This window comes from Larus michahellis, chromosome 1 (assembly GCF_964199755.1).
Source record: "Larus michahellis chromosome 1, bLarMic1.1, whole genome shotgun sequence".
Lineage (NCBI taxonomy): Eukaryota > Metazoa > Chordata > Aves > Charadriiformes > Laridae > Larus > Larus michahellis.
This window is the reverse complement of record NC_133896.1, coordinates 73,821,720-73,839,097: the sequence shown is the minus strand read 5'-3', so window position 1 is coordinate 73,839,097 and position 17,378 is coordinate 73,821,720. Positions and strand designations below refer to the sequence as shown.

At 41.4% G+C, this 17,378-nt stretch overlaps 1 protein-coding gene across 1 annotated transcript in view; it reads right to left on the bottom strand.

Moving 5' to 3' along the window:
• The window catches only part of ST8SIA1 (ST8 alpha-N-acetyl-neuraminide alpha-2,8-sialyltransferase 1), a 130,881-nt gene that overhangs the window by 41,093 nt on the left and 72,410 nt on the right, over positions 1-17,378 (bottom strand). Inside the window, exon 4 of the mRNA XM_074586813.1 lies at positions 13,021-13,113. Coding sequence (XP_074442914.1) covers positions 13,021-13,113 — 93 coding nt within the window. The remainder of the gene's footprint in view (positions 1-13,020; positions 13,114-17,378) is intronic.

The window sequence follows — 17,378 nt, the reverse complement described above, 5'->3', positions numbered from 1 at the left end:
AAGGCCTTCTGAACATCTAGATTCTTCCTTCAATGTTTAACCATTTCCACTCTCTTTCTGTGGACTAAACTAAGTCAGAATAACTAATTCCTTCTGTCCTTCATTTTTCCCCACTCTTTTAATACAGGTACTACTTTTCCTTTTTTACCATTTGCTGAGAACCTGTGGAAAAATAGTCCCAAAGATCTTCCCTTGGTGGTTCTGAAACCACTCTAGCTATTTACTTTTAAACTCCTGGAAAAAATTTCTCCAGATGCCTCTAACTTCTGGTTTACCTAAAAATCCCTTAACCTGTTTGTTCTCCATTTTCATTTCTGTTCTGACCCCTTTGTTAAGACTAAATGTTTATTTTTGCTTCACTATCATACACCAGACTTTCTCTAGCCTACGTCCTCCTCTTTCTTTCAGCATGTTACAGCCTCTCAAATGCTAGTTTCCTCAATGATATTAGAGTATTGCCTTGTAAGTGTTGTATTATTCCACTTTTAATACATTCCTAGCGATTTCTCAAAATTTTACTGCAAAATCCTTGTTTGGAATTTCACGAATCACAATTTTAACTTTATCGTGTAATGATCAGATTTGTTTGCCCTTTGGTCATCCCACAGAGAAACTAACGAAAATAATGAACTATAAAAGATAAAAGATTCAATTTTGCACGCAGGTACTTTTAAAAGGTTGTTTCTTCCCCTCTACTGTTCATGCTCTGTTTCTCCTACCTCTTCAAATCACGTTTTAACATTTCACATACATTTCCTTCAAAGTCAGTTCTTGTACTTAGAGCAGAAAATACAAGGAATAGTAAGGGGAAACAGCAAACAAATAATAAAATAGAGTGGGTCAACATCCAGCTCCTGAGACAGAGCATTAAAATAGAAAGGGGATGAGGCTGTATTAAGTAGCGCCAGCGCTGCAGAAAAAAAACCACATGCAACCAGCTGTACCTCACAGGAAACTGCTGATATAAAGCAAGACAAGGAGTGTCTGAGTTTCTGAGTTAGTAAGATAAACACACGATAGTCCCTCCCTCCTCCTTTGTCAGTGGCACCTCACCGGAAAAAATATCAGATCTTGGAGCCAGTCTCCAAGATAGCAGTTCCTGAGTTGACAACGGATCCTGCTGTATCTCTAGCTCAACACAGCCACCAAATTCAATACTCCCACATGATGATTTTGATACATCTAATAATGAGGAGCACTGCTGGAGATGTGTCCATCTAGAGTTTGTCCCCTTCTTCCCTCATAAGCCTCTACCAGCAACAGGCATGAAGCTATTGGGAAGGCATATGCTCTTGAGTAGTTTATTTCTCAATCCGTACAGGTTCATCAGAAAAATCTTTCTTCCAGTTGCTCTTTGCCAGCAGACAGGATGGTCACAATGATGGACATCAGCATGGGAGAAGAGGGCAGTCACCCCGGTGACTGCTGATGCTTCTCACAGCACATTACCTTAATTCACAGGCTCCTTCTGTGTTCTGCTCTGTGCAGAGGAAACAGACAGGAATAAACTTGGTATCATAAAATCTAAAACTGGTCTTCTTTCCTGAAGGAGGAAAACTCTGATGTCCGTAAGTGGAAGGCACCTTTTCCCATTGCCTCCTCTTTCTAATCCTCTCTTCATCCCTTTACAGTCAACTTTTTACAGCAGTTCCTCTTCAAAAAGACTGTTTTTGAGAAAGGTTTCCTGACTATACTGTCCCTTCCCTTAGAACCAATAACGTATTTCCTCATGGTTTTAGAGATGTACTGAGCATCAGAACTTCATAAAATCTGAGGGACAGGGTTAGCTGCTAGTATTCATCTGACCCCAAATGACACCAAAACTCTCATACAGAGAGCAACAGGCATCCTTTTATAGCTGACTTCAGTTTTACAGCAGCTGATTTTTTTTTTTTCTGCTCTGAGAAACCATGGAATATTCGCAGGAACCAGCACCAGGAAGACGACCTGAAGAGCAACCCAACCCAAACCCCTGTGTCTGCCTATCTAACCAGAGCAACCAACCGTTACTGATCACCCTACGCCTTCTCACGCCGTATGAACCAGCCTTCCTACGCACAAAATGATCCAGTAGTTTAGTCACATCTGAAGCAAGTGTATCATTTACTCTCCAAGGATCTTTATAGCTAAATATTTAGCTAAACAAATACATGGAAAACACTAATTTGACAGCTGTCAACTTCCCAAATCTTCTACAGAAGTAAACTGTAGGCAATAAAGTGTAAATGCCAATTTTTACAACTGGATTTGTTCTGCTCAGAAAAATAGCAGTTTCACTATAAAATAAAACAAACCTGCCTCTACTTGGAGGTGTATTTTCACTGAAAATTATTCTATTTCTGTTATCGTACATAAAAGGCTGATCATGAAAAATGTTCTCTCACACTTACAGTGAGTGACTCATTTCCAGCAATTTAACAGCATCCTCTTATAAGAAAGATACAGAAGTTTTTTAACATTCTGATTCAAGACAATTGTCCTTTTAATCAGCTCCAGTTTTGCTTATAAAAAACTTTTCATGAGTCACAACCTCTTACTCCTAGATTTTAAAACTGCACATCCAGCTTTTGGGGGAGCGTAATAGTTTGAAAAACAACAAATGTCAACAAATCTTTATATTTCCCAGGGATGTAACAGGAATTTCTTTAGCTGGGGACTGTTTAGGACTAATTTAGGGGTTTCTGTGAGACTGTCTTCATGATGGACTATCTCCATGGCCCCACGTTGGTCATGAAAAAGGATTGTCATGGTTTAACCCCAGACAGCAACTAGGACCACACAGCCACTCACTTCCCCCTTCCTCCCCAGCAGGGTTGGGAGAAGAGGGAGAAACAGAGGTGAAAGGGAAAAAACACTCATGGCTTGAGATAAAGGCAGTTTAATAGAACAGTAATGGAAGAGGAATAATAATAATAATTAATAATAATAATGGTAAAAGAATATACAAAATAAAGTGATACAACACAAGTTACTCTCACTACCTGGCGATTGGTTGCCCAGCCCATTGCGAGCAGTGATTGAGGATTCCTGCCGCCCACCCAACCCCCATTTATATACTGAGCATGACGTCTATGGCATGGAATATTATTCCTTTGGCCGGCTTGTCCTGTCTATGCTCCCTCTCAGCTTCTATGGGAAGCTGAAGAAGTCCATTACTAATGTATTAGCAACAGCTAAAACAATATGTGCTATTGACATTCTGGTCATATTAAATCCGAAACACAGCAACAGCTGCTAGAAAGAAAATTAACTCTATCCCAGATGAAACCAGGACACTAGTGAAGTGCACTTTGGCTGCTCACTAAGTCTACACAGTAAACATTGGTAAGATGGTGGTGCTGAGATATCCTACACGTGCTGGTACTAACCCAGTTACAAGAAATAACCAATCTTGGGTCAAAAAGGTGCTCTGATTTCCACACTGGCTAGCATCTAGGGTGCCAGCTGGCTAGAACAGAACTCGCACTGGTACCTACAGCTGAAAAGTCTCCAGTTAAAGACTACACCAAATGCTTTTGCTATGAAGCATCAACTTCTTCCTTGCCTCTACTAGAGGCCTCTTAGTATTGATGCTTTCCAACAAATCAACCGGCCTACATTTCTCTCAGAGAACAGGTTATACTTCCAGCGCTGAGGGCGGGCAGAGGAGGCTGTCTGGACTCCAGAGCAGACTGGGAAAAAGAGATTGTCTCATCCACACCCTGTGGGATTTTTCATCTTGGAAAGTCCAGCCAAAGGCTACGTGAGCGCGAGAGCCAACCCTCCCTGATGAGAAAAAAAATCCCAGTTGGGTTTTTGGCGGGTGTCAAGTACTGCGGTGGGAGCTACACCAGGAAAGAATCTGTTCCCCTAACGGACTGCACATTGGCGTGTCTCTCTCCATTCGTCCTTTCCTTCAGTGTCTATTTTAAGTCCTACTGATCTAGTCTTCTCACTGAAATTCACATTGAAATAATGTCCTACAATGTTTATTGAGAAAAACATTGCTTTTGGTAATAAACAAGAAAATCTTTCTGGATATTACATGAATGGAAGTATTAATAGCCTATGAAAACTAAAATTTCAGCAAAAAAAAAGCATTTCAGATACTTTTGTATTCGTGATAACAAATTGAGAGCGTAAAAATAAAAATGGGGAGGAGGCTTCTAAGGCACAAGCTCTTGCTGACCAACCCAGCAACGGGTTTCCCAACCTGCCTTGGTGCCCAGACTGAAGCCTCCTGTATAACCTAGAGCACAGCCCATCAGCCTCTGCCCGAGATCAGCAGCGCTGGGATCTCACAGATCTGCACAAATCGGCAGAGATTAGCAGAGGAAGAAAACCCACCAGTCTTCTCAGCTAGATTATCTCACTCCCAGCAATGTCCTCCACTGTTTAATGAGAAAATAGATACTAATTAACCTCTCTGCCTCTTTGACACCTATGCTTAACCTAAAGCTTTTGGCCTGTGGCTAAGTCCATAAGCATAATTCTTACACTCCCGTGACTGTCTCCTGAATTTGGAGGCTTTCTTTGAAGGATCACATGACTGCAGATGCTACTAAAAGTGAACGTTATTTTTTAGAGATGGGAACAGAAGAAAAAGTGGGAATGTCACTATCGGACAGACTGCAGAGAAGTTGTAGTTTTCTGTGTTCTCATTATTGCGTTCTCTTTCGAATTGCAGGATGCCTTGTATCTTCATTTTTTTAAAAAAAAAAGAGATATATTTGCTTTCCAATCAATATCTGAAAAAAATCCAAGAGATGGGGCAGCGATAGAAAAATCTGGGTTAAAGCAAAGACTGCAAAGAAAGATTAGTTATGTAAACATGGGTCAGGCACTTAAAAATCGTTGGGGATGTTACTCAGAAAAAAAACTGGGTCGCTCATACAAGACACTAAATTGCCTGATCTAGCAAAACACGTATAAATTATTCCACTGACTTTGAAAATATTACTCACATACTTAGGCGTGAGGTACTTGGGTATGCTATTCCACATACTGGCAGTAGGATTTAGAAGTTCTCACATCAAGTCCTACTGCAGCAATATAAGGATAAAAAAAAAAAATCACCTTAATTAAAAGCATTATTTGCTCAAGGACATATATAGCTTTCCCATTTCACAAACCTAATAATGGAAAATCAGACAGATGGTCGTCTTTCTGTTTGATACCGCTGGCAGGCTCTTCAATACAGTGGTCTTAAGAAAACACCAGGAGGCGTGGGGGGGGACAGGGGGAACACCAAAAGCAACAGTCTTCCTGCAATGGCTTGCCAAGGAAATGAAAATGTGTGAGACAATGTGTTAATGAATATCAGCACATATGGGCAAGCACTGGTGATTTTGGTAAGGCAAAGATTTGCAATTAAAATGCCGTTCACAATAGAGATAACTATGACTATCATCAAAATCCCAGTTTAAGGTAGGAGACATCCAAATGCAGGTGTAATATAATGCATTCTATTCCTCTCCAATTCTACAATAAAAAAACATTAGAACTGAAATGTGAGGACATTTCAATCAGAAATCCAAGTGGATTGTTTAAACCTGGTATCTTCTGTCTCTGCTTTGTGATAATTACTAATAAAACATTTATTTTTGTTTAAGAGAAAGCATCAAACTATGACATCATGACACTTCATTTATCATTTCCCATTTCATCCCCTTATCAATTGGCCCTTTAAATTACTTTTACATGGAGACTTTTATAGAAGTCCTCTGGGATGTTTTTCCTAATATCTAGCAATTGCTTTTGCTGATGAGGTATCGTCCTCACCTCCACCACCTTGGCTAACCCTGGGAAACTGTTACAGCTCTCCTCAGTCTTTCCTTCTCCTTTTTTTTCTTCTACCAGATTAAACAGCTTTTCCCCTCAGTTCTCAGTTTCCTAACCCAAAATTTCAGCCCATTGTTTCTCATCTCATCAACAACAAGTGACATTTCTCTTTGAAGCCACCGGTACCTTTCGAGACTCCTCTAGATCCAATTGTCCTTTCCGTGAGGCTTAGGCTTCATAGTTCACTTTCTTCCTGCTCTTCACTGCGCTTTGCAGTTGGTAGTCCAAGTTTGGAATTTGGGACTTTTTGGAACACATGGTGCCAAAACCGAGTACGGTACCCCAGCTGAGGCCATAGTTGAGCTTAAACGTATCTCTTCATGCATTACGCTTATTTAGATAACGCAGCACAGCATTTGCTGTTACCTAAATAGTAGGACATTGCCTATTCATGCTCAGCCACTGACCTAACACCACATGCTGCTTCTCAGGAGAAACGCCACCTAACCAATCACTCCCCAATTTCTCGGATATTCCTCCCCACGTGGAGGACTCTCCATTTGCTCTTTCTGGGTAGCATTCTGCTTTATTTAAATTTTCATTACACCTCTGAATTCTAACACTAATTCTTGCAGCGCCACTTTAGTTGGCATTGCCCGCACATCTGTAGTGGGAAGACAGATGCTTTTCAGTGTGACTGATCTACTGCTATGATTTCAAAAGCTGACTTTAAAACTGGAGCTGTACATGTGGGGTTTAATTCAAACAAATTATTTGGGAATGTTTGATTGGACTGCAAAAGACTGTTCCACGTAAGTCTCCCTAGATAGGTTAGGATTTCTAGGTCACTGAGAAGTATGACTTTGCAGCCAACCGCCGCCACTTTTCAAAAGAAAAAAATCATCTAAATCTCATCTGTAAAAAGCAGAGGAAAATACAAAACAGATTAACATTTTTAAAAAGTATTCCATATACTTTTCTTACTTCAAAAATAGATTATAAACCTGTCCACACAGGAAATTAAGGAGAGACGGGGCAGATAAAAGGGTAAAAGCCATTGATTTAAATGGGATCAATGCATGGCTGCAATAGCATCAAACTGTCCTAATCACAGCATGGCTTTGCTACAACTCCACGTATTTCTGTTCACCAGCTAATAAATCACAAAAGCCCAGCAGAAATTCTGGATTTTTTTCCTGGCTCTGCCTTTGGCCTGTTTGTAACACTGGCAAGTCCCCTCCATCACCACACTATCACTTCCTTTGCTGTTCAAATGAGGACAAAAATAGGTGTTCCTCGCAGAGAGAAACTAAGGCTTCAGTTTTTAATAAATGTAAAGCTTTGAAAAGAATTTTGTATTAGAGGAGAGGAAAGACTGATTACCAACAAATGGGGCTCCGTGCAACCCCCACATAAAGAAAGGTTTGTTACAGTCTTGCCCGTAAAGAAGTGCTTCCCAGAAATTTTATCCCCTTGCTGTTGGCAGAGATGTTCACAGACCCTTGCAGAAGAACATAAAAGATAGTTTTGCAATGTGAATGAACACAATGATTCTTATCACTTTGGCGTGCTTCTCAGTGAAATAATCTGAGGTATATTCAGATACCAGGAATGAAAAAAGAATCTCTATGTGAGTTATTTAAAATTTGGTGGTTAAATGACTTCAGAAGGAAGGATCTTCTCATCACCTGACTCCTAAAGAAAGAACAAGATGAACAAGAGGGGTTTTCCTCCAATAACTTATTTTATGGGTGGGTTGGGTTTTTTTCATTTTCTGATCTTTTTCAATTACCAAATTAAAATGTAACTAGCTAGGAATGGAATACTGTAGTTTTTACATGGAGACACAGTCAAAAGGAATTCTGATGTTTCTGATTTTTGAAATTTTGAAATTTTGAAAATGCTGACGTACCATTTTCATGAGTGTCGGCAATGAGCTTAATATTGTACATTGGTATAATCAAAAATGAAGGAAGTTTTCATCAAATTAAATAATTGCCTTGGTTCTGTCTTTTTATTCTTAACGGTTTAAGCCAGTTGGACTCAAAGATGTCTTCAGGACTGAATCCAGGAAAGATTATCAGCTGGCTCTATCATGCAGGGAGAACGGGAAAGCAAATTTAATCCCACTCAAATTTCATGGGAACCTAATAAACAGCAGCAATATTTAACTGACATTTCAAAGCTCAGAGGCAGAATCATTGCATTTGTTAGCCTTTAGTCTCATTCCTTCACCTTGCTTTAGTGAAGGAAACTGGATGCAGCAAAAACTTGTCAAACATCAGGGAGATCAAAAAAGTGAATTAATTTACTGAAAAAAAAAATGTTCACATTCAGCGATGGAAGTTCATACTGCGCTGCAAAGTGTAATGGCTGATCCTAAATCTGGTTATCCACGTTTCAGTCTGACTATTTCCATTAGCAATGTTAAAGAAGCGTTGAGAAACTCCACTACAATGACTTAAATAAAAATATTCACCTTTCAAAGAATGAAGATTGATACCACCTCAACTAACCCTTCACTTATTTCTGTATTCAAAGCAACAAGGCACGCTCTGGTAGAACCACTGCAGTAGCAGCAACACGGATCACCTACACCCTCACCCCACCTCTGACAGCGCAGGTATTTCATAGAAATGTTCATAATGAATTTAATTACAGTAACCTCCAAAGCCCTAAACGCATACAGGAATGACCCAGTCGTCATCCAATGGGATTTCCATGATGAGGGGAGAGGGTATCAAACAGGGGTGGCAGAGCTCTGCCTCAGAGCCCGGCTCTGCAGCGCACAAAGCTCCCGCTCTCGGGGACCTGCGCGGTGCCAAAGCAGCCGCAGAGGAAAGAAAGCTGGAGGTGGGGAAGGTCACCTTGGCTCTTCCCTCCAGCAGACGGGCACTCCTCTCCTGCTAGACCAGCAGCATCAGTCCATGCTCTGCCCCGGCCATGGACTGATGTGCTTTCCAACACGGAGGGCTCAGGCAGCAGCAGAGTCCGAGCTCTCCCTTCAGCGGCGAGAAGGAGGCATGGAGGGGTTTCTCCAGGGAAAGGAGCAGATCTCGTTACTCATCATACAGCAGGGGTTGCGAGGACAGAGACCCCGAGTTCCCCTTTGCCATCCGCTCCTCGAGCAGCAGCCGCAGCCCCCAGAGCAGCCACAGGGCTGCCTGCTCTCCCCCAGCTGCAACACGTCTTCCTTCCAGCACCACCAGTGCTCAGGAAAATACAGCACCCTGAAAGGAGAAGCGGGAAAAGCTTCACGCAGTTCAACCGATGATCGGATTACGTCTCAAAGACAGTGTTGGGAGGTGGTGTGTTACATACCTCTGGGGCTTCTGTCGGTTATACCGATGCTGAATTATGGCGAATAAAGAATGCTACCGTAGTCGTTGTGCCATTTTCTAATGAGATTATTTCTGCGCAGGTCAGAAACACACAGCTTGTGGACAAAATACTCACCAACAAACATCAGTTGATCTGAAACTTACGGAATGCTGGGAAACCATCTATTTGGACTATTATATCCACACCAGTGATGATCTATGTGTGCATGAGTTAGACAAGAATAAGCAGACGTGGTGACTAGAAAGGAAGACTGCTGCAAACAGCACTTGTTTGCAGACTGAATTAAAAGTTTAGACAAAAGGTAAGAGTATTATTATATGACATTTCCAAGAGTTGCTGAAGATGGAAAGAAATTGCTAGAATTTGCTTCTCTTAAATAGCCCAGATTCAGTGACTTCAGAAACATATCCATATCCCAAATCGTATCTCTTTGTATGTCATACTCAAAATCTGTTGCCATTGATCAAGAATCATCACTACCTATTAAAGCATTTTTGTGTTCACGTGTGATCCACTGACTAGTCCCTCTCCGCAGCTGTAGACAAGTGTTCAGAATATCAGCCTTGCTGTTTTTTTCACTAAGGCTAAGAACAGCAATAGGCACACCACAGGTCTTGCTACTGCACTGCCTCTTTCCTAGCAGTGACTTATAGCAGCTACTCATAGAAAGAAAATAAAGCTCAGGATAAATAGAGAATAAACTTCTGCCTACAAAGCGTCTCCCTACAGTGCCACCCCTGACTAGGGTGGCAGGGGAATGAACTGGAAACATCAAAGACACCAACCTTTTTGCAGTCCCTCAACCGTATTGTGGGATAGAGGGAGGGAGAGGTCGCAGTGGCCCCAGGAGTAGCTTTATGAAACTTTTCAATCCCTATTGCAACCTCAACCCAGAGTTTGACAGAGAAGTGAGGTTTGAATGCAAAGGGGAAGAAGTTTTACACAGGCTCAGAGGACCATGAGTTCCAGTATTAGTTGAAGGGAGATGCCCGTGAAATATTTTAGACCAAAAAAAAGAAACTGGGGCAGTCATCACAAGACCTCTTAGTCAGCTGGGCAAATTTCTATTGTAATACCTCTATTGTCAGTACTCCTGTATTATATGAAGCAAAGTTAGGGTAGGAAATTCCTCATCATTTTTCAAACCCAAATGAGAACTGAGCACAATATGTTACAAGTCAAAACTGTACTGCCTGCACAGTCATATTTCCTGCTGAGAACGGAGTAGGAACTTGATCTCTAATTCTTTCATTATTATTTGCCTACTCAAAGTTTTGCAGAGGGCAATGCTGAGAAAATATCTCTAAAGTCAGCGTACTCCCAGATTAAAATCTTGACTCTCCCATCCTAAGGCTTTAAATCTAGAGGGAAACTAGATGGTAGCTCAGGTATCACCCCACAATAATTACTGCCAACAATTTCGTTTTCTAAAGGCAATCATGCTGGTTTTAAAACTACACAGAAAATTGCGTCTACATCCCTGGTATGAAAACTTTGGCCTATCCAACATGCCTCATCATAAATTATCTGGTAAGGATGAATCTTTTAGAAGCCATGAATGGTGTTGCAGGACCAATTCACTAAATCTGCCATAACACACTTGAGAGATAATTGAGATGTCAAGCCTCATCAATATCAACCTACTTAAAGTAAGGACAAGAGGAGAGGGGAAGAATGATAATGAATAATACCATTATGTGAAGCTTATAGCTTAGAAACAGATACATATCAGTCACCAATCTGAATGTCCTTGAATTTCATGAAAGTCTGGACTTATAAGCGGTCTTAATTCCTTTAAAAGCTTCTTTCCATAGAAATGGATTATTTGTTGACAGAGCAGTAGTCTTTTTTCTATTTTACCTTCCAAGCTTTCACTTTTTGTTTCCAACTCTAACTTAAAACACAGGAGGTAAAATAATGAGTTTGATTAGCATACAGGAAACATCAGTAAAATATTATTTAAAAAAAAAATATCTCCTCCTGACCAGGCAGAGGAAGCAAAGTGTCAGATCCCTCAAGAGCTCCAAACCTCAGAGGAGGCTTCTGCCAATTTTCAGCACTATGAAATTGTTCTCTTTGTCATTCTCAGTTACTGGTTGTATATCTCCTCCTAATCAATACACAGGCATATACATAGCACATTACTTTCTCATCAAAGGTCTTGCATCGCAGTTATCATCCACTCACTTTGAAAACTGACATTGAACACAATCCCATTTCCTGTGGCTCATCTATTCCTTCCTCCCTTTCTCTCTTCCCCCTTCCCTCCCCCTCCACTCCTCCTTGTGATACCCCCTGTCACAAATTAGCATCTCACTCTCTCCATCTGCATCTTCAACCATCTGCTCACCCCTTCCTTCTTGCTGGATAACTCCACAGACTCTTTAGTGGAGCTCCATAGTCTCCCTGTAGCAGCACTAAAACTCCTTTTCCTTTTCCTATTCTGTTCAAAAATAGTAAGTACAGCAAGCTTTCCACTCTAGGCATTGACGGGAGGGAGGGTGCAAAATAAATATGCACGAGTTTAATAATTCTCTGCCTTGACAGCTGTAAAATCTTTTGTAAGCTTCACATTTCACATTGCTCCTCTTCATTTTATCCAAAATCCCATGGCCAAACCGATCTTCTTAAATTAACCTCATTAGCCATTTACGTCCCACCGGATTTTCAGATTCCCCGTCTTCAGGTCCACTGCCCTGAGCAGCTCCCTCTTCTCGCCTGGCACCATCCTCTGCCAGTTCTGCTTGGTTTGCTTTGATCTCATCCCACAAGCACTTCTGTGCCTTCTCCTGTTCAGACACTCTCTGCCTGGAATGAGCTCTTGAAGCTGATTACTACTCCATTTCCCTCTTTCTCGCCCTCTTTTCTACTCTGTCAAAGGCTGTCATCTTTTCCGCACACAAAACTAGAGAACCCTTCAATTCCTGATAGAGAGGAAAAATACTACATTTAAATACCATCAAACATCCATTTCCAAGTCTGTGCCTTTCTTCTTTCTAAAACACCTGGCTTTCTATTATTCATTTTATTTCCCCGCTTTGCTTCCTTTCACAATCCTTCACCTCCCAGTACCCGCATTATACATTTCTTTATGCCTAATAATTTCCTGTTCATCCCCTTGATTTATGCCTTTTCTCTGCATTTTTCAGAGAACGTGGCAGGTTACTACAAGATCTTGTTCTGCCTAAGAACATTCTGGGTGATAAACAAATAACATAGCAATTAAAATTCAGGAAGGCAAAAATCAGAGAGATGGCGTTGACTTTCTTTTTTCCCCTCCCTCTTCCCCTCTATCATCAGCTACTGACATTTGGAAAATTTCAACCAACTCTCATAAACAAGAAAAATTTGTACCGGTTTCCTAAGAAAGTGAGGCTTGTATGATCACAACCTGCCAGTCAGTTCCGTCCTAACCGCTTTTGTACCCGTAAGTCAATATCAAACAAATAATACGAAGACAGTAAGGACCCAGAGGTGATCAGTAGTGAAGCAAAGAGAAACCAAAATTAGCTTCTTTGTTAACTGTGGAATGCAGCAGCCAGCTGGCCTGGCCACCATAGTAGTTTGGGCCACCCATCAGTACGTTCCTGGATTGGGAGCAGCCAAAGCACCTCTGGCACGTGCCCAGCACATCGTAAGGGGAGGGAGCTGGAAGCACTGAGGGGAACATGGTAGAAGAAATAACTCTGTAAAAGCCAGACCCCTTTAGTTTTCCTGCTTACAGTGAAAGGATTAGGGGTTTAGTCTTGAATTATTTCACCTAACACCAAACCATTGCCTATTTCATCTTTTCCAGATCTTTTTCCAGGATCAGAAGATTGTTAAGAACATAACTCTGATGCACTAATATCTATAATACAGATGAAGCATTTTTCGTTTTGTTTCCCCCAACTGGAGAAGGAACAATATGCTCTCTACCTTTTCTGAATGATACTGGGATTTGCAGTCACCAGCTGGGTTTTCAATCCAACGTCCTTGCTGTATTCACTGGATAGAGGAGGAAGGTTGCACCTGTGCACAGAAAGACAGCAAGATTTTAAATGACATTCAGGATTGACAGGCTTCAACCTCAGTCTTCTTTAATCTGCAAGTTTGCAGGCATTTTATTTTTTTTTTTTAAAAAAAAAAAAGGAAGCTGTCAGAAAATGTACAAGTGCTGTATAAATCCTAGACCAAGCTACAAATATTCTCTACTGTACCACACCTACAAGCACAACAGGACATTTTTGTACCAGATTGTGGGGAAATGTAGAAATAAAACTTTTTGCAGAGATGATCTTATGTAACTACTAAGCAAAAACAAAGACACGGACTTGGAATTTCTCACAGGCTGAAAGGCTGTGGAAGAGGCCTAGGCACTACCTACAGGAAAGACATTTTTTTCTCAAACTCTTTTAAAGTTCCGCTTTTCACTCTGTTCTGTCTTGTTACCAGTATCAGGCTCCAGACTGTTACCACTCTGTGGTATTGCAAGCGTTACAGGGCTTACAAACAACGGGCGACTGGCATTTTTAATATTACACTGCGGGGTATCTTCAGCATAGAGAATTTACCAAGAAAACATAGAGAAAAATTGTGAGTGGCTTTATTAAATTAAATAGGCGCATCTCAGTTCTGCTCAGTCTTGTTCTGGTGGGCAGGGTGATAATATAATAAAGAGAAAGTGACTGAGCAAATTTACTTTGGAAAGCAGAGAGTCAAGACTCAAAAAAAAAAAACCAAACCGAAGTAGAGACAAACTTCCAGACAATGAACAGCCCTAAATGCTCCGTAGTAAAGACGCAGAAGAAGGCAGCAGGCCCAGCAAATAAAGAGGAAAATACATTCAAGCAGTTATGCACTGCTCCAAAAATTACAGTCAGGAGAAATCTACTCAGTATATAGAAATAGCAACAAAAATTGGTGACAAAACATTTTTCATTTCAAATTTGTCCATCTCTCAAAATCAAACATATGAACAATAGTTTTAATGCTTAAAAGGCAAAAATGAAAGCAGGATTCTCAGAAACAAGTAGAATCTGGAATTTTTTCAGAAAAAGACTTTTAGGTTTTTATGCTTTGGTTTTTTTCTTGGGGGGGGCGTTAAAAAAAAAAAGTTTTGAGCTCCACCATAACCAGATTTGCCCTCCAATTTTTAAGTTCAACCATCAAATCAAGACATCCGCATTTGCAAGTGCTGGTTTCGTTGTTCTTCTGCAGCACACTGGAGAAGCGCAGTTCAGAGAAGGAGCACACGAGGTAAGGAAAGGTAAGGGGCACGCTCAGGCACCAGATCCTGCCTCTTCGTGCTCCCACCGAGAGCGTGTGCTGAGCAAACGCTGACCCTAAAGAAGAGGGTGAAGCAGCCTCTGGTTGCTTTAAGCTCTGCAGACAACCACCCCCACAGAGGATGAGGCCCCAGCACTGGAAGAGGGCAGGCGGCGGGGCAGAGAGTTGTTGTTTCATATTCATGACTTCTCCTCCCAGTACCAGGGAGACACGGGTTCCTTTGCTGCACACACCTTACTCCTGTGAAGATGTACGTGTTCAAGGTGAAGATGAAGTGTTCAAGGCCAGGCTGGATGGGGCTTTGAGTAACCCGATCTAGTGGAAGATGTCCCAGCCCATGGCAGGGGGGTTGGAACTAGATGATCTTTAAGGTCCCTTCCAACCCAAGCCATTCTATGATTCTATTATACATCGTTTTTCTCACTTTCTTCTCCATTAAACTCTCTGTAGCACTCCGCTTCTTCTGTGTGCGTCCTCCAGGCAGCTGGCATCAGTCATGAAACCCTTGAGTCCAAAAACAGCAAGGTGCTTACCCAATCTTTTTTTATCTTAATAATTCAGAGGCCCATTTCCTACACATGTGTGAGGCGGGATCTAGGGAAGCGAGCTATGGTTTGTTTTTTTACAGCAGTTTCCAGGGGCTACGGCAGAAACAGTTGGGTTTTTGCACTATGGGTTGCCATACCCTTCCTCCACGCTGGGAAAATCAGTCTGTCACGAGGAAAGCCCTGGCTTCCACCGCAGTCACTGCCTCCGTTAGCATTTTCCCTGACCTCTGCAGCATTCAGAGAAGGGATCCAGGCACTTGGGACAGCGGAGTGCAGCAAAAGAGGCTGCACAAATTCCTGGCGGCACCTCCCTGTGTTACGGTTTTGTGCAATGTCGGTGCCCGGAGAGGGCACTAGTGTGCACACGGTATACTCCCTGCAATGTTAGTTAATGCAAAACATCCCATATTCCCTAAGGAAAAAAAGTGCTAATTTGCATATATATGCATACAAATACCAGCTCTCAAAAACATATTCTTAAATTCTCCTTAAATGCCAAGGAGAAGGACAGCAAAATCCTTCTTTGGAACATAAGATGAATTCAACTACATTCACCAAGAAAAATAAAATTTCCAGGAATGTTTTCATCTTTTCATGAGAGATGTTACACATTCGTTAATATATGCGCAATGTATTGAGATCTCAGTTAGGAAACGGCCTCTAATTTGGTGTACCACAATTTTAGAGAAGCTAGACAACTTAAAAAGAAGCCAGAAAAAGAGGAATCAAAATAAGAGGTTTCAGAAAATGCAATCATTGAGAAGAAGGGAAAAAAAGACAGACTAGAAGCATAGGAGAAGTTTAATTCCCAGACATAAAGAATGACAAAACCTCAAAAATCGAGAAAGGTTTACCCAAAATTAGATTAAAATAAAATAATAAATAGATAAATAAATAAAGGCAGCAATAGGTTGTTTCCTGCACCTGCACTGGATAGCATACAAATTAATCAGATTAATGCTATTTGGAGAGGGTGTAGAGACCCTCTCAGTAGCAGTTTTCAATGGCAGGTCAAACAAATATTTGTGAAGCAAGATATATAGGTGATTTGCCTCAGAGCAGAGAGATGGCATAAATGACCTCTGGCGAATCACAGTATAATGCTCTCCGATTTGAATAAACACCAACTCATAAGGCAAACTTTCAAGAAGTCATTTTTGGTTGAAGTTTGTTTAAAAGCACTATGAAGGACCTAGTTTTTATCATCTTAACATCTCAATAATGAAATTTCTTTCACAAGCCGGTCCCAGATGCATTATTTAAACACGTCTAATTCCTTTCATCAGTAAGTCTCATTCCCAGCTTGTTCAGCATGAAATATTAAAAAATGGCCTGAGTATCCAGTATCCTCAGTATTCTTACTGAGGAAACTCAGTAAGAAATCAGTTGGTTGACAGAAACTTCTTGGCTTTTCAGATTATTTTCTTGAACAGGTCAGCAGAGCGCCGAGTGTTGCGCCAGTGAGGAATACATCAAGAAACAAAAGATTCATCATAAAAAAGAGCTCTTGCTCCTGGTACTGAGGAGTAAGCATGTGAATGTGCAGGAAAGAAGGAAGTACCAGGACGGCATTTCAGGACAGCATTTCTGACATGAGCCTAACTGGAAGAATGGAACATATTGGTCTATATAGAAGACCAATATGACTTAGACCCAGCCCTTAGTTGGGGAGGGGGGAATCATCAACAGGCACAGCAGTCTATGTGTGCCTTTTTCACATCTGAGACCTTCCAACTCAATAGGTAGAAACAGCAGCAAGGGTAAAATGAGAGCGATCCTTCAACCTTCACCAGGCAGAAATAGCTCTTCTGGGTTTGGCCCAGACAGAAGTCCATGTCCCGCAGCTGCAGAGAATCCAGGCAACTTGTCTGATGCACGTGCATTTGGTAGATGCTATGTGACTACCTAGCCATTTTAGAATGTGATATATGCACGTATACTAAACACTAGGTACTAATATGAATTTAGTACGTAATTGCAAGCATTTATTGTTATTCCCTTGCAGCACTTTGGCCAATGTCATGACAAAATTGCCTAAGGCAGCTGAAAGCCATGTTTCTCTGGAATTGTCTAGAAACCCCAAAGTGCCACCGTATCTAACCTCCCCTGCTCCACCTGGGCTGGTATGCCTAGATGGCATGATTAAAAGATAAGAGCTTGGCCTCCCCAAACCAGAACAGTCACTAGTCGGCTTGAAATAGCGACAAGTTGCTTCTAGTTTTGGAATAAATCGACGAGCAAACAGCTCGGTGAACTCCCCACAATCCCCCTGCTACTTTGCAGAGAGAAACCCTCTCTCTGGGAGACGCACAAACCACAGCAGAGCCATGGCAAGTGGCTGGGGGAAAGGGAGAATTGCGAGATGTAGAAATAGTTCTTCAAAATCTAATGCCAAGAAAATGTGTCTCTCCTGTCAAAATACAGACAAAGAACATTGCTTAGGGTTTAGTATCCAACACT